The sequence below is a fragment of the Hippocampus zosterae genome, chromosome 14 (assembly GCF_025434085.1).
Source record: "Hippocampus zosterae strain Florida chromosome 14, ASM2543408v3, whole genome shotgun sequence".
NCBI lineage: Eukaryota > Metazoa > Chordata > Actinopteri > Syngnathiformes > Syngnathidae > Hippocampus > Hippocampus zosterae.
In genome coordinates, this window is record NC_067464.1 from 8,767,712 (window position 1) to 8,791,142 (window position 23,431).

The window sequence follows — 23,431 nt, forward strand, 5'->3', positions numbered from 1 at the left end:
TCACCACACGGATATGCCCGTCCAAATCTCCCCAGAGGTTTCAAAGAGCTCCCATTAAAAAAAGGGAATCCAAAGGAGGATCATTAAAGTTCCACCGCAACTGATTTTTTTTCAAAATTCTTTTCGAAGGGAAAGCTGCGAATGATAAGGACACAGGAAGACAAAGAAGCATTTTAAAGACGTGCAGTCTTCAGCGATTCCATCCATAATTTAAAAGTGACGTCTTTCAAACTTCAAAATAAGTCAAAAATATCCCATCCCTCAAACACAACACAATTATCAGTTATTATTTTTGAAGTAAGGGGGGAAATAAATCATTTCACACTTGATGGGTGGGCAGCCAACTCAAATGTCAAATTAAATATAAAATGCAATTCTCTGCAAAGGAAATCAGGTTGAACGATGATGACATTATCACTGCCAGCAGAAACCCCAGACAGCATACAAGAGGGATGACATAAAAAAAAAAGCGGCGTTATGGCATCGTTGCCATATCCTCCCTTTGCTCCGTAGGATTTCATGTTTTCAATTCTTGTCCAATATTTCGGAACCGACAAAGTTTGGGAAATGAGAAAAGATGAGAAAATGAATCAAATGATGTGCACATTTTGTTAGGAAAAACAAGTTTGTGTCGTCAAGTGTGCTTATTATTGTGTGAATGCTGAAGAATGCGCTTTTCAAAACATTCAAACTTCAAAAGATTTCCCAAAATTCGATCTACCATGAGGAGCATTTTGACACGCTGCAAAAATTCACATTTTTCCTCCATTTCCTCATTTTCCATCCCCCAAAAAATGCCTTTGTGTCAACGTGCCATTCAACATTTGAAAAAAAAAAGTTTCTCCAAACTGTTCAGTTCAATTGATGCATCTTAGGGTCGATTTTCCACATTCCCCAAAAAAGGCCACATTTTTTTGCAAGAAAAGTCCCAAATTGAAGAGATATGTGACACATTGACATCTTCCTTCCACATTCTGTGCCCAATTCAAACCATTCCAACTTCAAGCTGTTCAATTTTCAAAAAACCTGGGGGAACGATTCCCATTCCCCACATTCCTACTTTTTCGCAACAACCACCCAATTTCAAAATTATTTTAACGTATTTACCTCCTCCTTCCACTTTTTGTGGCCGATTCAGACCACTTCAACTTTTAGTCTCACATTCAACATTTTAACAAGTCCATTCATGACATGGCGCATGTGTTCAACAGCAGCAGCGCTTCCATTCACATGCAACTTTCGACACAAACGTCGCATTCTGGTTCGAACATGTTACACATTGGAACGGGGCAAACAATGAAAAAGCAGTTGAGATTTTGTGTGAATGTGGTTCCCAAACCGATGCAGGGAGGGGGGGGGGGTAGATAACAAGGGTGCTGCTGCCCATAGATCACGGAATACAGCAATCCCCATGTCGAGTCGTGAGCAGCATGTGGGATGACATCAGAGCAAACGGACCGGCCGTTCAAGGTTTAAGAAAAAGAACGGCGCTGAAGGAGCCCCTTATTTTCTTTTATGAAATGTGAATCTCTTGTGAAATTTCATTGTCTGCTGTTTAACAAGAACTCTTTGTCTGAAGTGGCTCCAAAGCGAGGCAAGCGGCGCAGTGAGACAAGAGGAGAACAGCGTGTAAAAAGCACGGCTCGCTTGCAATTTGGGAGGGATCCGCTGCTGAAACAGGCAGAGATCATATTGGGGGGGGGGGGAGATTGAAGAGGGAGAGCGAGGGGCTTTTGGGTTCACCTGCAGGCCCCACCCCCGCTGCGAGGCTCTCCACAGGCTGGGTTACAGGTCAGCGTTTCCCGGGAGCGCGACGTTCACCACACACTATATCTGTCTGACCATACCCGAAGCACGAGGACCCGGGTCGGCCTCAACACACGTACATATGTGTGTCTCGTGGATACGATCCAATTTTTACAATGTGTCAAACACATGCATCTGCGCCGGGCTAGCCGGCGTTTACCTGGGTGACAAATCCAATCACTTTGATGAGTCAGAACGGACTAATCTCCGCCGTTGTTTGATGTGCAAACGTTTTGCCGTTTGAAGTCACAGAATCATCACAAAAGATGATTACGTGCCGTAACATCCGCCCATCCCATACCCTTCGAAAGATATGGGCAACAGCTTGTGGTGAAAAAAGGCAGTTTACACTTTGCAACTTGATGTCCAGATGTAGTTTTGTTATGTTCTGGTCGATGGCAACTTTCGTGGCTTGGAATGCTTTTAAACATTTTGGGACTTTTCCACCGCCACCAAAATAAATAAATAAACACATAAGTACTGTATGTCACCACCGATTTTCTCCTGTGACGCTGGTCCACAGTCTTTACAAGGCGCCGGCTAGAGATACCCCTTTGCTTTACGTCAAGAAAGAGTACAAGGGAGTCATGATGGAGGCAAAGCAATACTTTCTACAGGACAGTAAATCCTCCTCACGCTGTCTTACGACAGCTTCTGGCTCGGCAACTACACAAATTCACTGAGAAGGCATGGGCACGAAGCAGCTGAGAGTCTGACGTGTCAAAAAAACAAAACATATAATTATGTTTTGTTTTTCTCCTTTCAACCTTTCTCATTTTGAAGGCTCCATAGTCAGCTTCTTGACCATCGCTTCTGCTCTTTTTTGAAGAGGCAGAGAATTTTCACGAGACAGGCCATCTCACCACTGGCGCTCCTCCTTTTGCCTCATCTGAGTTTTAGTAGGTGATTTTGACTCATTGAGAAAAGATTTTAAATGTTACAAATGTATGTTTAAAACTCATTCAGTACCAGCCAATTCTAGACCAAATTTAAAAAAGACGTTTAAAAACATCTTTGGGAGTGAATGAGTGAATATAGCATAATATTGAAAGGGCAGTGATTCATTTGTGGAATCGTGGAAAAACAAACTAAATAATAAACAAACAAATCATAGTCCTTTATTTGACATTGGTATAATAATCAGCTAAGTGATACCCCCCCCCAAAAAAAACTCGGTTGTGACAACTATGACAAAGTGGAGCGCACTGCTGATTGAGGACTACTTTCAAAGAACAACAACAATTATGCCTTTTAAGCTTCTGTGGTACATAAAGTTTAATTTGTCAATTCTTGGTCAGGCGCCCTGCAAATCGAAACAATTAGAAACTGTGTTTCGGTGCAGCTTGAACAATGCATTAGCTTGAGACAAATGACTGACAAGCATTGCAATTACTGCATTGTGCTCATTATAGGTATGGGAATTCACTCATGTAAATCAAAAGTAAAGCACCAGAGTGCCAACATACAACATTTCAAATTTACAAAAGGTGCGAGTCAAGCGTCATTCGAAAGATTACTGTCATACTTTATTGTTGTTCATTTGAATTTTGTAAGTTTTTATTTCTGGCTTTTAACTGTTTTTCAGATACATATATTCAGTAATTATGACTTTGCTACTTTCATGGCATAGTTAGCTTCTCGATAATGCTTGCGTACAGATTTGGCTCATATCGTCACCATCGGAATGAAACTCTTACCAGAAAGAGAAGAAACTGCGAGGTGTGTTCAGAAATGAACTATTTTCCAGTGACATCGGTACAACAATAGGGTGCGCATGTTGCACACTGTACATTATATGGTGTGCACATGCGAGTTTGTCAGAAAACAAAATCTTTGGCGACAGCATATTTACAACGCGTTTTCATAAATAGTCCAGTTGACTCACCAGTGGAAACAAAGCCCAGCATCTTCTCTTTGAATGGCTGGAGGTGTTCCTGTGCGGAGGTAGCGCACACCCTCTGTACATCTCGCTCGCAAGCTGGGGGAAGGAAAAAAAAAGGAGTTAATGATCAATTATACGCTATTGTAAGTGATTAAAGATGTAACACAGCGGTGCCCAAAAACAAAGATGTTAAACAAATAACGTAATGCTAAGAAAGCAATTAGGTGATGAAAAAAAAAAAAAAAAGAGCGCAGCAAAGATGCTGACGGTGAAAATTTTGGTATGGTTCCGTCGGAGGCGACTGTGCATGTGCGTGTGTTGCGTTTCCGGATGAGTTTTCGCCGCTGTGCCAAATGACGTGACTCGCACGCGCTTGCAGGAAACAGCCGTGACTGAGCACGTTCCAACCGATACCTTTCCCACTTCCTGTCAAAAGTAAGTCTGGGATGCGATACACACAGATGCCGGATGAGAGAACTCTGGCACCATGTTCCAACCTGTAAGTCATTAATGGCTGCAATAAATACCTCCACTTTCGAATGACTAAATCGCTACACTGTTTTGCAACAAACACAAGCGTTAAAAGCGCTGCGTTGTCTCTTTCCGACGTTTGCACCTGCAGCTCACTCAACTCACTCGATGACATCTTTTATTGACTGGTTGTCTAAAGAAATTGAAGAGGAAATGTCTGCTTTAACTATGAACAGGGAGAATCAAATTCCCTTTCTAAATCGACTAGAGCAACAATTACGATAATATATTAAAAAAAAAACCCACAGACACCAACACACCCACGCACACACAAACAAAACAACCAAAATATCCTGTTTCGAAAAACCACATTTCCTCTGCAGAAATACCCCAACTCCAAAAGACCCATTAAAATCAAGAGAGAACAATTTTGAAGTGGTTCTGCTCAAAACGCGGTCCAGATTCCAGACAGAAAACTCTGCATGAGGGAATACCACAAAGCCACAGCAGCTGTAAAGAATACCACTTCTCTAACTTTTGGAGAAAAAAAACAAAACAAAACAAAACAAACAAACAACAACAAAAACGGTTTGTTCATGAAACCTAAATTCCCAATTAACAACATTTCTTTGATTAAGACATTCTGTACTTTAACCTCATTTCTGCATCTATAAATCACAGATGAAAGCACGGAAAATTAAGAGGACACCAAGTCAAAACATTTCTTTCCACTAATTTAAACAGTAGTAAAGGCGCATAGATCATATTGTAAAGAAAAAAATTGACTTCAATTCCCCTTTAAGAACAACTTGAGAATCATTATGTTTTTTTAAATGGCATTATTTTATTCATTCATCATTCATTCATCTTCCTAACCGCTTGATCCTCACTAGGGTCGCGGGGGGTGCTGGAGCCTATCCCAGCTGTCTCCGGGCAGTAGGCGGGGGACACCCTGAATCGGTTGCCAGCCAATCGCAGGGCACACAGAAACGAACAACCATTCGCACTCACACTCACACCTAGGGACAATTTAGAGTGTTCAATCAGCCTGCCATGCATATTTTTTGGAATGTGGGAGGAAACCGGAGCACCCGGAGAAAACCCACGCAGGCCCGGGGAGAACATGCAAACTCCACACAGGGAGGCCGGAGCTGGAATCGAACCCGGTACCTCTGCACTGTGAAGCCGACGTGCTAACCACTGGACTACCGGGCCGCCGGCATTATTTTAGTGGTGCATATTTTCCTGAACTTTCATTTTGCATTTTCTATCCGCTTTATCCTCACAAAGGTGTGCTGGAGCCTATCCCAGCTGTTTTCGGGCAGTAGGTGGGGGACACCCTGAACTGGTTGCCAGCCAATGGCGGGCATTTTTCTATATACCGCTAGTTTAAAAAATACAAACTAAAACATCACAGCAGCAATATCGACCAACATACACACATGGACACACACTTTGTCGATATAATATAATATAATATAATATAATATAATATAATATAATATAATATAATATAATATAATATAATATAATATAATATAAATACAACATCTGCTCCCACGAATGGGACTGCCCATTACCTATGGCCAAAGACCTAGCTAGCGACCTCGCTAAGTGTAAGCATTCAAATAAATTGGGATGCGCAAGCAAACTACATCCAACTAAGACAGAGATTCCACATTCAACTGGAGGTTTTTCAGACAAAATGGAGACGGATGATTTCTAAGATGTATTTAAAACAGGCAATGAGAGTGTGGGAAGGTCAATTATTAGCTCTCATGTAACTCGAGTGTTTTAATACTCACTTGACAGACAACCACAACCATAGATTTTTTTCTTTTTGCCAACTGTCTCAACTGGTGCTGGTCAGACAGACAGTCTGGGTCATGATGGGAGCCAGCACCGATCTTTAAAGTGAGACTCAGCGTCTTTAGCTGCCAAGTTACTTGCCACCTAGATATATTGGGGGGGGAAAAATGCTGGCATGCTTCTGTCGTTTACAGAACCAGTTTGGTGATGAACGTTAGCGTGCGTTTTATAGGTTGGGTTACATCAACAACCCCCCCCCCCCCCCGAGAGAATTTGAGCCTTTCCCGAGCCAACGGCGATCTGCAAGCGCATCCAAGCGGGAGCCCACACACAAGAGATAAACACGTGTCGGATAACCAGCAGTCTCTTAAGTTCCACTTAACAAATGTTTCGCACATTCTGCAAAAGCCCTGCGGAAGAGCGTCCACCGGTTATTGCGTGAAATGAAGTCAAATGTGGGAGGATGAGGGGCGGTAAGTGAAAGAAGAAAAAAAAAAAAGAAAAACAACTGACATTTAGCTTGTTGAGTTGACCTTCAGTCCACACTTGCCTCCACTTAGGAAAATGAAAGTAGAACACAACAAATGCAAAAGAATAACTTTTCACTACAGATGAGCTGCTGAGTGGATGGCATGGCCTGACAAAAGTTGATTTATACTTCATAATAAACAGTAATCGAACAACTATTCATTCACGATAGTATCTATCACTGAATGCAGGCTTTTTATTGGCCCGTTTGTCGCGCTAATTTTACTGTGAGCACCTTTTTATCAATTGCACGGTTTGGACTGTAGGGTGCTACAGCGCAACACGGCCGCGTATGAGACTTCACACATGGCGTTCCGAACGCAGCCCGCATTGTAAAATGGACTTCAGACTAAAGGCCATGTCTGAAACTGACATTAAGGGCCATTTAACATCAGGACCCTGTCTGCTTTGCCACAGTGATGAATGCCAAACTGCGGGACAGACTTTCTGTGAAACACTAAACTCCCCCGAGTAGCAAAAGAACCGTGTTTCTTTTTTTATTTTTTAATTTGAGCTACTTGGGATCGTCATCTCTCTGCTGTCCACTGTAATTAAGTAGCAAGTTGGGTTTGAATTGTTAATCCAATGGGGAAAAAAAAGGCTAGCCAAATTTTGACGACATCCAAAAACAAAGAACTGACAATATTTTACATTATTGGTGGCAACTCCAAAGTGATGTTCCAGGAGGTTTAGATCCTTTGGGTTTGATTCACTCATTGTTCTCCCCCACATTGAGGTCATCAGCCTTGCCCCAAACAGGAAAGCCCATCCAAAGTGGATGAAGTTTCTGCAGAAGCAAACTGTCTGGGGATGGCGCCCCAGACACCTATTGGAACAATGTGTGTACAATATGATCCCCCCCCCCCCCCCCCCCCGTTTTGTTCACACATTACTGCAGACTTAAATATATCATCACAAGAGACAATGTCCCATTGATGCAAACTGTCAACAGCAATTTGGAAGCGTGTGGGCTACACCGGAAGAGATGTGCTAACACCAAGTCACCTGACCGTTAACCCAAGGTCAGAGAGTAATGACACTGCGGTCGCCATCTCAGGATGAGGTGAGGGGCACACAGACTTGCTTGAGAAAGTCAAATCTCAAAATGGGAGTCAGTGTGAGCATTTCACACTGTCTACAATGTGTTAGCGTTGTAATTAAGACCAGTTGCTTTCTTCGGGTGAGTTTAGAACAGGCATAAATATTTATTCCTGGCGGCTGCACAGGATAATAGCTGGTGGGAGTCATAGGTGGGGCTCACCAAAAGTCCACAATCCAACGCTCGCCTTGTGATGCTTATACCCCGGAGGACTACTGTGCCAGACTGCACTGCGACGGATCAAATACGAGCGCTCTTGTGTTGCATTTATTGTCTTCGGGTCTTCCATTTTTCCCTCATAAATGAGTGACAGCTTGAGGTGGGTCTGGCTACTTTGGGAGACTCTTTGTATTTTAACCCCAGGTCAGAGAGGAGAGTTCTTTTAACAGCGATCTAAAAAAAAAAAAAAACGGAGGGGAGAACTGAGAGCAAATCTAATTGCTTTCACATGCCATATTATTGGTTGATTTAAATAACCACAGACATAAGGGGGAACACGGGGGGCTTCGCCTTTCACCTCTCTGTGGCCTGGGCTGGCCATGACGGACCGGCTAGAAAGTTAAACTACAACTTTTGAAACCTTGGAGGTATACAATTAATTAATGCAGAGGGAAATACTATGCGAAGTCAAAAAGGTTAATTTAGTTTTGTTCTGGAGTTCTTGGGGCAGCCCGGTGGTCGACTGCTTAGCACGTCCGCCTCACTGTGCGGAGGTGCGGGGTTCGATTCGAGCTACGGCCTTCCTGTGCGGAGTTTGGATGTTCTCCCTGTGCCTGCGTGGGGTTTTCTCCGGGTACTCCCGATTTCCTCCCACATTCGAAAAATATGCATAGCAGGTTAATGAAACACTCTAAATTAGGTGTGAGGGTGAGCGTGGATGGTTATTCGTGCCCTGCGTTTGGCTGGCAACCGGTTCAGGGTGTCCCCCGCCTACTGCCTGATGACAGCTGGGATCGGCTCCAGCACGCCCCGCAACCCTCGTGAGGATAAGTTGATTCGAAAATGGATGGACGCATAGTTTAATTATCTGCTTTTAAGCAGTGCCGATGTAGGAATATTTCTTGACGCTAACCGAACATGGAAAATGTCAAAAATACACGTGCTGGAAAGTGTCACGCGAGTGGACATGCATAGATGCTCAAAAAGCTCAAGCAATGAAAGCATTTGTTGAACAAGAAGCACAAGTTTCCCCATGTCTGATCATCCCACGTTTGTCTGATCACGTGCCACTCTCCGCTTTATCTCGACTGCATCCGAACTTGGCCAGCATTGACGGCAGTGTTACTGCATCGGGCAAGACCATCTGGATCTGACTGTTGCCAGTTACGCACATTCTGTGTCACTTTGAAACCTTCAGTAATTTTGATAAAGACGTGATCCCCCCCCCCCCCCCCCCCCTCCCTTCGCCTCTCTTTTGTACTCCACTTGGGGTAACTCTGCTTCATTTACCTCACGACCACACCAACATATTTGAATCTAGTTTGCGCGTATGAGACACATGACAACCCAAATCTCAACAAGGGGGTGTGACGCAGAAATGAGAGCAAGGGTTACGGTTCGAAGAGGGTATACATACCTGTCAAATCTTTTTTCATGCTCCTCATGTCCTTCGTTATGTCTTCGAATTTGACCTGTGCAGCCTGGAATAATATTTGTGGCTCCGGCAAAGGGTAGACACTCTTGCCTGTGCCAGCGTTCTGGAGGAATAACACGACGATTAAATTGAGGAATTTGACGAACATGTTTGTTCGATTGAAGAAAACTCACGCTATCAATATTTCGCAGGTAGTACAAAACCACATAATCCACCAGACTGATGTGACTGTCCTGCAAAATAATATTTGGGGTGCGGGGGGTGAATAATGCAAATAATTGACGCAGCGTTTTGAGTGTTTACTTAGTTGACCATTACCCTGCTCTTGACGTCCTTTAATTTGGGGAGGATCTCAAGTGAGAAGCCATCAGCCTGACCTCTTGTCCTGTTCCCTCCATTCATGTAGTTCCCAAAGGCCAGAACGACACCCATGACATTGTGCACATTCTTGCACTCCAGCAGTTCCTGACAAACACAAATACGTAAACGCACCTTGATGACTGAAAGCCTTAAGGTAGCATAACGAAGCGGTGTTCTTACGTTGCATATGCTCATCGTAATCTCCACCTTGGAGCGGATGGAGGAGATGGTGTCGAAGAAAACTGACTGGAAGATGATGCAGTGGGCACGGCCTTCAAAGTTGGGAATCTGTGAGAGCTCATACAGGAACCTGGAAAACACAAGGGGAGGAGGAGAATGGGGGTGGGGGGGAGATGTGTTATGACAGAATTAAACAAAACGTCTAACAGGAAGGACTATTCCGGGTTCTTGGCAGGCCACGCTTCCCTGCGCAGGACCGGCTGAATCAGTGCCGGTGCACCCTGGCAGGCCAAAGTCATGGGTGGTGTCGCTTGGCTGGCCTCGAAAGAGCTGCGGGGTCGGTGGGGAGAAAGGTCCGAGCGGCGTCCAGGGACTGATCAAAGTTGGCCTCGGCCCGACGCGGGACGACTTATGTAAACAGTGGAGTGTCGGAGGGGAGCGGAGCTGTAACATCCTGTGTGATTAGAGCCCACTGACACTGAGTCGGGATGACTCAGGCAGCCATAGTGACAGCTCTGGTCAAACATGGAAATAGGAAGACCAGGATCAGCGGCACCGCTCGGTCAAAGCCTCATTAACTGGCCCGAACTACTTAACCTTGACGACATGAAACTGCAGAGGCGACCCTTTCACACACACCAAAAGAACTCTTTTCGAGTCATGCTCGGAGAATTTTGACATTTTTCCATGAAGATAGAGCGGTGCCCTTGAGTCAATGCAAACAAATCATCTCAGCGACAGCTTGTGTCTTTATGAGTTGGGTTTGAACTCAAGACAACACAAGACACCGGGCATAGCTTTTTATTTTTTTCAACCACAGAAGAGTATTAATGTTGATAAAGAAGAGCAGTGCGATAGTGACCGTAGAACCAAGAATACAATACAATATGAAGCATAATGAGACACAGGTCTCAGCACTGGCTGCTCAATAAAATATTGCTGGGATAAGAAAGATATGGAAAACCTCCCTATCTGATTTAATTGCGATGATTCCAAATTTGGACTTGATTTGAAATCAGTGTCAGTTTTCACAGAGAGAATCAACTAATCAATGTCCAGGAAGAAGTCAAGTCAAGTCAAGTCAACAGTATTTATAGAGCACTTTCAAACAGCCATCGCTGCATACACAAAGTGCTGTACATAGAGCGATTTAACATACACAATAAACAGTAAGACGAATCGGTAATAAAGGTGGTAGAAAGCACCAAGCAGTAAAATCAAGAACAAATCTAAGTCATGCTGAGTCGAACGCCAAAGAATACAAGTGAGTTTTGAGAAGGGCTTTAAAGATGGGCAGCGAGGAGGCTTGCCGAATGTTCAGTGGGAGGTCATTCCAGAGAGAGGGACCAGCAACAGAAAAGGGTCGATCCCCTCTGAGCCTCAGTTTAGTTCTTGGTACTTCTAACAAAGACTGGTCCACAGACCTGAGGCGCCGGGCAGGTGTGTAGGGGCGGATGAGCTCAGAGAGGTAAGGTGGCGTCAAGTGTTTGACTTGAGCGATAATGTGATTTGTCCTAGTCATTTCACATTTCAATCAAATACAGTATTTATTTCATCTCCCCCGAGCACAGACATGGCACAGTCTGAATGTCTGAACATTGTCAGGAGTCATCTTACTGTTCAGGTTTGTCCAGCAGCTTGACCTCATCCTCTTTGGAAGTCTCATAATGTTTCTTGATCCTGTCCAGCTCGTCAGCAGTAGCCCTCTGTGATGAAAGCACACGCCATCTTACAGTAAATCGACAAATGCAGAAACCTCTATATGCTAATAAATGTTGCCAAACCCGATTTACAGCAAGGCAGAGAGATTTGCCATAAGCATGACACAAAGACTAAACTTTTTTTTTGGATGTACCGGTACTTACATTTTCATACAAAGCCTCAATGGTTTCCAAATCCACAACGGAGTTATCCACAGTAAGAACAGCTGAAACAGTAAACACAGTATTAATGATCAACAATGAGTCGAATAAATAAGTAAATGAGAGAGGTTCTTGGCCGAAGCTTTCTGCCTTTAAAGCTTTCCCAGTGCATCTACGGGAGGACCAAACTTTTGTTTCTCGCTAGTAATGGAAACTTAAAATTAAATGTTGTTCAGTTGTAGCAACCAACGCAATGACATATGACTTTCAGTCCTTTTGGATTGAATTAAAGAGCAACGATTAAAAACAAAAAAACAAACACTGGCTCCAATTTAGTGATGCTGTGACTGTAACTCGGCAAGAGCAAAAAAATTTTGATTACAATGTGTGTGATTTACAGTATGTGCTTCATTTCCTATAACAGGTTTCGCTTAATCTTCATCATGTGTGGCTCACATAAATATAGATGACAGCGCTGAAAGGGAAAGTAAAACTCCTGCTCTGCGTCTGGAGCGGTGTCAAAGCTTTATTACTTAGCATGGGAGGAGGGGGCACAGGAATCATCTATCTATCTGTCTATCGTTCCTTCCTTCCATCTCTGCATTTATGTGATTACACTCTTCTGCTGGGCTAGTAACAAGTAACCATGGCCGTGTGACATGAAATAACCAGGAAAACGAATCACAGCAAAACTGTTTATCTACTCTCTTCATTTTCATTTTTATTTAAAAAGAAGAAGAAAAAAAACCAATCCCCTGTCATTTCTGCTGTCAACATTGGGAGAGAAGTGCGGTAGGAATTTACTTTTCTTTCCGTATAGAAAAACACCACAGACTTGAATTCAGACTGGAAAATGTTGGTCCAAATGCTTCTCCATTAATACTAGACAGACCTTCTCTTTTCAATCCTGCACTGCTTCCAGCTAACAAGGTCATACGCAGCATTCTGGTTCCCAGCTGCTGCCCCTGCACTGAAGCTGTCAATGTGGTCACCATGTCTGGTACAGGGGGAGCGCTGGAGGTCCATTTCCTACATCTTATTAGAGTGGATTATTCAGTCCCTCAGCCATGCAGCCGTCAATCACACACCAAAGGGGGGCCTGCTCCAGTGTGCATGGAAACGCTCTGATCCGAGGGGAGCCGGATATCTCTCCACGGCGACAGATCAAAGCTTGCCTGCCAACCAACTCACACCCTCTCCTTCCAGTTTTCACTCATCGGCTTAGGTGAGGAAGTGCGTGTGTGTATACAGGGGGGCTTAGGTGTTGCTTGTGGGAGACCCTCCTAATGCTCTTGAACCATGGTGGCCCTTCAGGCCCCCAGTCACTCAGATGGCTGCAGTTTAACCCGTCTCTTTAACTAGAGGACTGTCTTCTGTTCTTCCCTGCTACCTTCGTTCTGTCTTTTCCGAGTCTTCTCCCGTGAGAATGAGAAGGAATACTTTAAAATGTATTTTAATACTTTAACACATGTTTTAACAAGTTCACATGTATTTGAAGCGTGTGGGAACGATTAATAAGCTATTAAATGTATGTGGTTTTTGCAGGTGGATCTGGAACGAGCCACCTGTGATAAGCATGGGGTTCACTGTTCAAAGTGACTACTGGAAAGTAGTCCAGGGTATGTAGAAGAATCCTTCGATGCAAGTCATAAACCGCAAGTGTCAAGCAAGTCCCAAGTCACTGTGGGGACTTTGACAAGAAAGTCAAGTTGAGTCAAAAAATGCTCAGTCATAACATATGTTGGAGTGATAATATATTTTTTTACTGACCATACCACAAAAAGTAAATTATCTCTCAAAATTAAATGAACATTTACACCGCTAAAATGAAATGAAAACTAGCTTCTAAAATGAATAGCTACACTTAAATTATTGAGAACAATACGTGTTCATTTTTTAACAGAACTTTTTAGAAAAGCAGCACACTGTTAATATGGTGAATGAATGAATGGAAGGCATTAAGTAAGTTGCCACTTTTTGACATTGAGTGAAGTTGATGTTCATTCGTTCATTCGTTTATGGGGGCATGACCACATAAAATATGAGTTTGGTGTCTAATCCATCACTTTTTTTGCCTTTCAAAGTATTATTTATTATTTTATAGTCTGAAGTAATTTGACCAAAGATTAGCGATCTAAATTACCAAGCTAACTCAGCTAGCTTCGTTTCATCTTAGATGTGTGAGAAACATGGAATTTGTGTGTCTCATCTTTTGAGTTTCAAACTTTGCAAGTTGCTGTTGTCTTTTTCCCAGTTTGATCAATAATGATCATCCTTCAATCCCTCCAAACCTTTTTTGCTTTCCATAATTGATTGCTAGCTACACGCCACTTTGCTTCTTTTACATTCTGTGGTTAAAGTGCAAATAAGAGGTACGTACTGTCCTAGTGCAGATCGATTCACCTTATTTTTAAATAGAAGGCACAGGGAGGTAGTTTGGCATGACTATGTAAACCGAAACGCAACAGTCGAAACAAATGGTTTTGACAGTTTTCACAACGACAGTTTTCACCCAACCCAAGTTACATTTACCCGTCTGTGGGTTTTGTCATGACGTTGACGTTGTAATGAGTGACGTTGTCGGTGTTGGGAATGCATTCCGTGAGATGCATGCCATATGTTTTGCCATCTTATTTTTGTCAACGTCATCGACAAGTTTATTACAATTCAAATGAATGATCCTTGGAGTTATTCTCATGATGTTGGTGTTAACGTTGCCACTTCACACCAACTCATGACACCGCCCGGATTCCCAGGTTGGCGTAAATGGAAACAAAAGCCCTCTTTTTCTTTCTTGATTTCCTCCCTAAAACGCCAAACTATAAACGAGATATCTTGTCTAGTCATGCAGTTCAAATCTAAGTCAAGTCCAGCTGCTGAGATATCAAGTCCGAAGTCAAGTCAGTTCCAAGTTTTTGATAAGCGAGTCGCAAGTCCTAAAAAAGTCCTAAAAATAACAACTTTCCAATTGTGTCAAATCAAAAGAGTCGTGTCCCCCATCTCAGGAAAAGAGGTCCAACGGAGAGGGCAAGCGGGTTGCATGCGAGGCTTTCTTTGCTCGTGTTTTATGTGGTTGCTTCGTTTCTGCTAAGTGTTGATGGTGGTTTTGTTCATGCTTAGATCATTAGCGGGGTGTCAGTCCCATTAGGCTTGTGGAAACCGTCACTGGCTACAATAAACAGATCCGTTGGCCGCGTGCTCAGACTACCAGGCGGCAAGCACTCCCCGCCACAATCCCAGCACAGGACCCATTCCCGGCCCACCTAACGCTGTCCCGAATGCACTATTTTATGTGTTTACGTGCACGCCTACATTTTCCACAGATTATCCACTAAGCATGCGGTCCAACCGTGCAGTTCTTCAATTGAGGCAGAAGGCTTTCTGATTATAAACAGTGGAGAAGGGATCTCGGCTCCACTGGTATGTCCGCTTGCATGCCAGTGGTGGTGTCTCACATTTTGACAAATCGAGGCATTTTCTTTCCCATCATGGAAACGGGGGAAAAAAAAAAATCACCCACATTCCACTTGAAAGGGAAACAAATACTAAAACGCCTCTCGAGTTACAAATTAGAAGCTGTCAAGTTTGTAGGAAATTATCCTGCGCTGTTGAGCTCCCATTTTAACATTAAAAATACTTCATCTGCATTTCATTAAGAGCCTTTCCCAATTTATTGGTTAATGGAAACATTGGAAAGTCTGGTTACTGATCTAGAACACGGCATCTACTGTAAATGTGATCTCTTTGCTTCAGGCATTAATACGATTGTAGACATGCTGATAGCATGCAGGAATTTTCTTTTTTTTTTTCACCTTGCTGAATGTCTTTCATTTCCAGATGCAGGCTTGATATGAGGATGCCGACAGCTTGTGAACGCTTCCCATCCAGCAGCTTGATTATCTGGAGAGAAACCAAAATTCCTTGCTATTGTTAGACAGAACAGAGCATTGCTATGTACTTTCTCACTTCTACCTAATGCAACGTTGTCCTGTTCCCATTTCCTTTGCATATTTTATTAGCATTGGGCCAAAATAACCAATATTTAAAATGCAAAATAACCTTTCAAAGAGCAACTAACGACTAAAAAGTCTGCGGTGGGTGCCTATCGTAAATAGCTCTTTCTTCGCCACTTGATGGATGAGTAAGGCAGAGGGCCGAAGTTGGGAAACATTTGCACTGACCCAACAAAATGACAATGTCACGACCCATCAGTGTGACACAACCAGCTGCAAAATGCCCTTGCACGCTCCGAACGGGAAAAGCGCTTTCTCCGCCTCACCAAAGAACACGTGTGACATTCATTCATTCATTCATTCATTCATCTTCCGTACCGCTTGATCCTCACTAGGGTCGCGGGGGGTGCTGGAGCCCAGCACCAGCCGTCTCCGGGCAGTAGGCGAGGGACACCCTGAATCGGTTGCCAGCCAATCGCAGGGCACACAGAAACAAACAACCACTCACACTCACACCTAGGGACAATTTAGAGTGTTCAATCAGTCTGCCATGCATATTTTTGGAATGTGGGAGGAAACCGGAGCACCCGGAGAAAACCCACGCAGGCCCAGGGAGAACATGCAAACTCCACACAGGGAGGCCGGAGCTGGAATCGAACCCGGTACCTCTGCACTGTGAAGCCGACGTGCTAACCACTGGACTACCGGGCCGCCCACGTGTGACATATCATCAAAAAATATCAAGTCGCTCTGAAAGTACAAAGGCATCAGTGGCACCATAAAAGGACAGTCTAAAAGAGTGAGGCAGCAAGGAGCATTACCCCCCCCCCCCTTTATAACAAACTATAAATTCACAGCATTTTTATTTGGGCCTACACATGGTCACAATTACTTATGGGTGAATTAGCTGTAAAGCCAAAGAGAGTTTTGCCATGGTAAGGCCCTGCTCTAAAAGTTAATGTGTCAGGCTTCTTCATTAGGTATTATGGTGTTGTCGGCTACTGGGTTGTCCAGTGGGAGCTGGCGTGCAGAAGCCTTAGAAGTGGGTATTGCATTACAGGGCGTTAGTGGGTGCCATGCTGCTTCCAGCTCTATTACCTGGATCACTGGGGATCTCGCGCTCTATGGACACGGGACGGCTGAGTACCAGGCTTTCCTCAACACCTCTAATTAACCGCTTTAGACGGGCCACACTTAAAGCGGCCCAGGAGCCTTTCCCTCTCGCTGTGGCTGTAGCAACTTGCCAATTAGCCTCGACAGTTAAGCTAATGAGAAAAGACAAGTGATGCTGAATGTTTGGTCTCATTCATAGATGTTTAGCTAAGGTAAATAGCGAAGAGTCCGACGCTGATGCTAGGACAGGTAGACATCAAGAGCAAACGTCTCCCTCCTGTGGAACAAAGGGGAACTGTTTTATCTTTGAGGGGGGGTGGAGGGGGGGGGGGGGGGTCCGGCGGCACTCTCAAGAAAAGCCAAATAAGTTTCAAGTGGAAAGGCAAAGGAGCTATTTATATGAAACAAGACCCCGGCTAAGGCTTTCGACACCACGTGAAATCAATATGCGAACTGCTTTAATTGTGCTTCTGATATTTTGAGACCTCCTTTTAGATATTGGATGAGATCCTAATTGGGCACAACAGGCCCAAAACAACCTGATGGGGTTTGTGCGATACCCTGTATGCACATTAGGGCATATTTTTTTCTCCTCCACATTGTTGAAAAAAAAAGCTGGTTTTAACAAAAAAACAAAACTACTTGATAATTAATTTCAAATTGGGCTCAAAATCGTTTCTTTATAAATGTTGAAACATATTCTGGTTTCAGAACTTCAACTGAAGACTTTTACAAAATACTAAGCTTATTTAAACAATAGAGACAATCTAGAATTACACACTTAAAGCTGTTAAAAGGTATACGCTGCTACAAATGGCACACATTGGTTACAGTTTAACTTGTAGCATCAATCTCCAGGAGAATAAAATTGTCCAACATGCATTTTAATCACTAAATGAATGTTGGACAAGTTTATTCTCCGCTTGACATCAGCAGGTGAAACAGGCAGTCTGCAGCAAAGGAGGAAATGTTGATAATTTGTAAAACCTTCCCAAAATGTAAATATCCTTGGAAGCATACCCCATTAAAAAATCTAGACAAAATGGGACATTGCACACAAAATTTCAAACTTAAAAGAAACCAAAAGAAATTAATGTCATTGGCAGAGGTAATGATCGAAGAAGAACGTGGGAGAAGAAGCAGGTGGCCGACATTACTGACAGTGGGAAGAATCAAGCAGTTTCAATATGCACAGTTGAGCAGCACTGGTGACCGTCTGCCCGACTATTTGTCTGTTATCACCTTGATAAACTCAACAAACCCCAGTCTCACCCGATGGTGTTCATCTTACACCTACTCCCAAATATGTCTTCAATAAACGGACCATGACTGCGCATAATTCATTCCCATGAAGCAGTTAAAAGGGTTTCTTTTGTTTATGGAGAGGCATAGTTGATTCACATTTGATTTGTGGACGAGATTGCCGTTTTCTTTGACTGATTTGTCATCATTCAATCAAGACCGCAGTGACAGGCAAACTGTTTGCTCGCACCCTTTCCAAATTCTATAGGTGCACAGCCGCTCGAGTGAAGCCACATGCCTGCAATTACAGAGAACCCTGTCCGCTCTGGGGAAAAAAAAAAAAAGCTCTCATCCGTGTCGGCTCTTCTGCTTTGATATGCGAATCAGCACACAAAAAAGGATCCAGAATAAACAAGAGCTTTGATTTTTTTTTTCTTTCCTTCTGTGGCACACATGATAAAGATTATCACTCATGGAGGCATCAGCAACATCCCCCAATGTTACACTTATGCTGTGCGGAGTTGTTGGGAGATCAGGGAAGTGGATTATATGCATAATGTACGAATACATTAAAGTCCCCCGCCCCACTCGTCTCCTCTGACTGTATTGAGGCCCCGGGCTGTGGGGATAACGTGATCTGGCAACACTTTTGGAGCAAGTGCATAAAATGCTGAAAGACATGCTACGATCATGCTCACGCGCGCGCACGCAAACACACTCCTCAATTAATTCATTCATTCATTCATCTTCCGAGCCGCTTGATCCTCACTAGGGTCGCGGGGGGTGCCGTAGCCTATCCCAACTGTCTTCGGGCAGTAGGCGGGGGACACCCTGAATCGGTTGCCAGCCAATCTCAGGGCACAGAGAAACGAACAACCATTTGCACTCACACTCACACCTAGGGACAATTTAGAGTGTTCAATCAGCCTGCCACGCATGTTTTTGGAATGTGGGAGGAAACCGGAGCACCCGGAGAAAACCCACGCAGGCGTGCGGAGAACATGCAAACTCCACAGAGGGAGGCCGGAGCTGGAATCGAACCCGTTACCTCTGCACTGTGAATCCGACGCGCTTGCTCAATTAATGATTGCTGAAATTCATTTGTTCCTCTAGAATTTTAGTTTGCAGGAGGGAGGATGTTCATATTTAAAAATCAGCTTTTGGGGGAGGCTATTTCGACACCCTGTAAAGAAATTCAAGGAGAAACTACCCCCCAGCCCCCATATTTTTAAAAAGTTCAATGAACGCTCATGGGGGGAAATCACCTTAGAATGGACTAAATTAAATAAGTGGTTTGATGGAAATGCATTGTTATTAAATTCAAGTTTATACTGTTGGGAAATTGCAAGAATGCTGACATAAAGATTAGAAGGTATTCATGTGGAGAGTTTTTGGGTGACATAACTGACCACGAGATATGCTGGAAACCTAAGATAAAAAAGATTCAAGTCCAAGTATCCAGAGGTATTTCAGTCCTGAGCAAAAAAAAAAAAGGATTTATTGAATTACAGAGAACTATAATGTTCACTTGTTTGGCCATATTGGAATTACTGTGGAAGGATTTGGAGGTGTGCTCGGGACAACACCTCCAAATCCTCACTCTGGCTGTTATGTACAATCCAGAAAATAGTTATCAGAATGGTTCATAAGGCAGGTCATACTAACACTTTATTTATAAATGCCTGCCTCATAAAACCTTTTGATACAATACAGTTTGAAACAGCCACACTAGACAACTCACAATTAATTTACAGAAACGTTTCACCGATAGAGAGAGGGTGCGGGTGGGGGATATTCAAAGTAATACAGGAGGACCATTAAATCCTGTTTCTTTAGAAATGTGAGCCACCAAAGCTGTAGTTAGTGAAAGACCAAAAAAACATGGAGCTGAAAATGAGCATCGTGGGTCCGATTAAATTTAATGTGTTATTTTTCACAGATGGATTTTACATCAGTGTGCCAGCAAAGTTTCCACGCTTTTGGTCAGACTTCTGCAAAGCTGATGTCAGTCCCGACAGGAGACAGTTGGAAGGATTTGTGTCTGGTTGTGGCTGCCTTTGGTGGATCAAATGCTTTTGCCACTTTAAGAGTGACCAGACTGAATGGGGTGATTTGAGAATGGAGACCAAGAACAACGTGCGCGTGCGCGCACACACACATACACACACACACATACACGCATACACACACACTGCACTTTGTGGCCCTGTGGACCCATGTGGAGCCTTGACAAATTGATCAGAAAAAGGGACGTGTATAGATTTGGAGTTGACAGTCTGCTCGGACACCGCAGTCAGGACCACAAGGCGGCCAACATGCTGACATGGCAATGGCTACAGCAGATGCTCGGAACTGCAACATCTGACAAGATGTTTAAAGCATTAAGCGCTTAAGTGAAGGGTGAGGACAGTGGAACCTCTTAAGTCGAATACAGTACAATTTGAAATGCCACCAAATGTTTATGGAAATCCACCTCTAACTTCCCTCAAAGTACAATGGTGCCTTGAGATACACCGTTGTGATGCATTAATTAAGGCGTTTCCCCCCTTCATTTTAAGCACAGTACATTTTAATTTTATTGATTTTATTTTCTTTATTATTTTAATTAACATTATTTTTACGGGGGCGGCCCGGTAGTCCAGTGGTTAGCACGTCGGCTTCACAGTGCAGAGGTACCGGGTTCGATTCCAGCTCCGGCCTCCCTGTGTGGAGTTTGCATGTTCTCCCCGGGCTTGCGTGGGTTTTATCCGGGTGCTCCGGTTTCCTCCCACATTCCAAAAACATGCATGGCAGGCTGATTGGATGCTCTAAATTGTCCCAAGGTGTGAGTGTGGATGTGGATGGTTGTTCGTCTCTGTGTGCCCTGCGATTGGCTGGCAACTGATTCAGGGTATCCCCCGCCTACTGCCCGAAGACGGCTGGGATAGGCTCCAGCACCCCCCGCGACCCTAGTGAGGATCAAACGGTTCGGAAAATGGATGGATGGATTATTTTTACGACAGTTTTTGTCCCCTATTTAGCTTTTTAGAAAAAAACTAAACAAAACGAAAAATGCAAGCTACTGTATTTTAATGTTGCTTATTATTGCGGTACTTTGAGAACTACATTTGTCTTTTTTTTTTAGGTGGCATTGGTGTAAAACATTTGAGAACCATGGTTTTAAGACATTGCCTATACAGTTAATAAAGGTTCTTCTGATGGCGGCTGTTTGATCTGCATTTTTAGTTATCTTTTGAAAGTGCCCGGGAACAGATTTTATGCAGAGGTTAGGGCACAAAAAAGAGAAGAGAGAAAAGTAACAGTGTATTTTATAGTCTCCCACAATGAATATACAAAGGAGTGAACTCATAAAGCTGAATTGTGTGTTTGCCCAATGCTATGACTAACAAATGCAAACGGCAGTCTGGGGGAGGGCGAATCTTTCCTGTGTCACATTGTGTTATTTCTTTAATTTATAACCAACGGAGAAGGGCCTTGCTTTGAGGAAAAAAAATAAACAAACACCCCGAGGCTCCTGCATTGAGCAAGATGCCTAAGTCTGTAATTTCCAGGAATAAACAAAACTCAAAAAGTAAGTGGAAATGAAGTCCATCTACCTTCTTTGCTTTGGCTTTCTTCTCATACGTGTCTGACAGAGGTTTCTTCAATGGCTGAGACGTGGCCTTGGAGAAAAGATCTTCAAACTCTTTCGGATCAATGATGTCTGGCTCCTCCAGAGACCCCCACAAAGTGTTGTTGCTGAAAAACAAAACAAAAGAACAGAACATTTGCAGAAATCAGATGAAGGCTCAGATTCAGCTTCCTAAGCAGGAATCGTGTGTTGTATGTGTGGAATATTACAGATGTTGACTGAACCGAGCCACATATTTTACATATTCATTTCCACTGTCAGACCAAAAACATGGAGCAAAACCTTCTAAACCAGACTGTACTCTGTGCCTTAAAAAGCACTGGTTATGCCCGGGGTGATAAATACAACCACACATTGATGCAAGCTTGTTTGTGTCCTTATGGAAGATTTCCAACAAATGAACTACAATGAATTCAGAAGTTGCTGAGTAACATGGATAATAAAAACAAACAGATGTAGAAACAAGAACATGCGCTGTTTAAAGTTCAAGAGGATGTTTAACACTCTGCTGTTACCAACACACCAGTCATCTGCTGGCACTCCTAAATTATGGTAATCAAATCAAGAGACAATATTTTCACATCCAAAAAGGAATGAAAACACTGCCTTGTAGTTTACCTCTTATCGATCAGTCTTTTACACTGTGTAAATCCAGCAGGTTAAAGTGTAACTAAACATAAAACAAGACGCTTGGACAATTTTCTAGAGGTGTCAAATTATCACATTAGTTGTGAATAATTCATGACAGTCAGATTAAGCACGTTAATTAAAATTTTAATATCTAACTATTGTTTCTGTAGGTGGGATCGAAATCCCTTTTTATGTGTTGGCCTCCTGTGTTCGAGTTGTTGAGGGTGGGAAACAATGGTCAGTCACATTGGCTGTCATTATGTTTGGGCTTGTTTCGCATAAGCTGATAGGCTACCATTTGAGTTGGGAGGGCCAGGTAAGCAGCGGTGAGGCTTACCTGAATGGAAAATGTACATTCCAAAAAAACGCCCTAACAGCACTATTGATAAAGGGAGAGTGATGTGCCTAATTTGTAAGAAGGAGTTTGCTTACCACCGAATCAACTCAAGTTTAGCTTACCACATCAATGCAGAGCACCCAGTGGCAAGTGCAGCCACAGCTAAAATTCACACCGAAAGCGTTAGCGAGCCATAGCAAAGCTCTCCACCAAAATAAACTCGAGAATTTAAGTTTTTGCGGCAATTTTTAGTTGAGATTAAAATATAGATTCATTAGATCAATCAATTACAGATCATAATTAATCTCACTTTTTTAAAATCTCTTCACAGCACTACAATTTTCTTTGATAGATGATAAAGATAGGTAGCTACCTTTAGAGTTTAGCCTATCTCATCTCTCGTTTTTTTTTCTCTACTCCAAAATTCTGGAAGTAGTCTAAACACGACTCCGTGGGGTACGAATGTTGCCATCTTGGAGTACTGACTATCCAGACTCTCATCTCAAAATCTCTCAGTATTTAGACTGCCTTCAACGAAGCATATACCAAATTTTTCCAGAATGTGGCCAGGCTCGTGAAAGCATGAACATTGTGGAGGAGGTCCAAGTCTGCTGTGACTCAGAGAGGTAACAAAGTGAAGAACCTCGCCCATTTCATCCACTCAGTCAGAGTACTTTAACTCTCTTGTGTCAGTTATCGTTTGATAATAATTGTGCTCATGGCTTTAATTAGAATCAGGCCAGTATGTAATAAACATAAAGACAAAAAAGAAAAAATAACCACTAACAGAACTGTCAGACAGATTTAACCTCGTCTGCCTAACTGGCTACTAAAACAAAACAAAGTGCTGATGGGCATCTCATGACTTAAAGTCCACAAGAATTGCTAAGAGGGCAAAATTAGGGTTGGGTCTAACTGACCACGCCAAGACGAC

General features: G+C 43.2%; 2 protein-coding genes across 3 annotated transcripts in view; both read right to left on the reverse strand.

Annotated features, from left to right (window-relative positions):
- The window catches only part of LOC127614637 (serine protease HTRA2, mitochondrial-like), a 221,440-nt gene that overhangs the window by 31,004 nt on the left and 167,005 nt on the right, over positions 1-23,431 (reverse strand). The window lies entirely within an intron of this gene.
- The window catches only part of LOC127614627 (formin-1-like), a 51,784-nt gene that overhangs the window by 8,796 nt on the left and 19,557 nt on the right, over positions 1-23,431 (reverse strand). For both annotated transcript variants that reach the window (XM_052085949.1, XM_052085950.1), the window contains 9 exons: positions 21,496-21,637; positions 15,404-15,491; positions 11,595-11,656; positions 11,347-11,435; positions 9,730-9,859; positions 9,508-9,654; positions 9,363-9,422; positions 9,172-9,292; positions 3,692-3,784 (listed from right to left, as the gene is read on the reverse strand). In XM_052085949.1, coding sequence (XP_051941909.1) covers positions 3,692-3,784; positions 9,172-9,292; positions 9,363-9,422; positions 9,508-9,654; positions 9,730-9,859; positions 11,347-11,435; positions 11,595-11,656; positions 15,404-15,491; positions 21,496-21,637 — 932 coding nt within the window. The remainder of the gene's footprint in view (positions 1-3,691; positions 3,785-9,171; positions 9,293-9,362; positions 9,423-9,507; positions 9,655-9,729; positions 9,860-11,346; positions 11,436-11,594; positions 11,657-15,403; positions 15,492-21,495; positions 21,638-23,431) is intronic.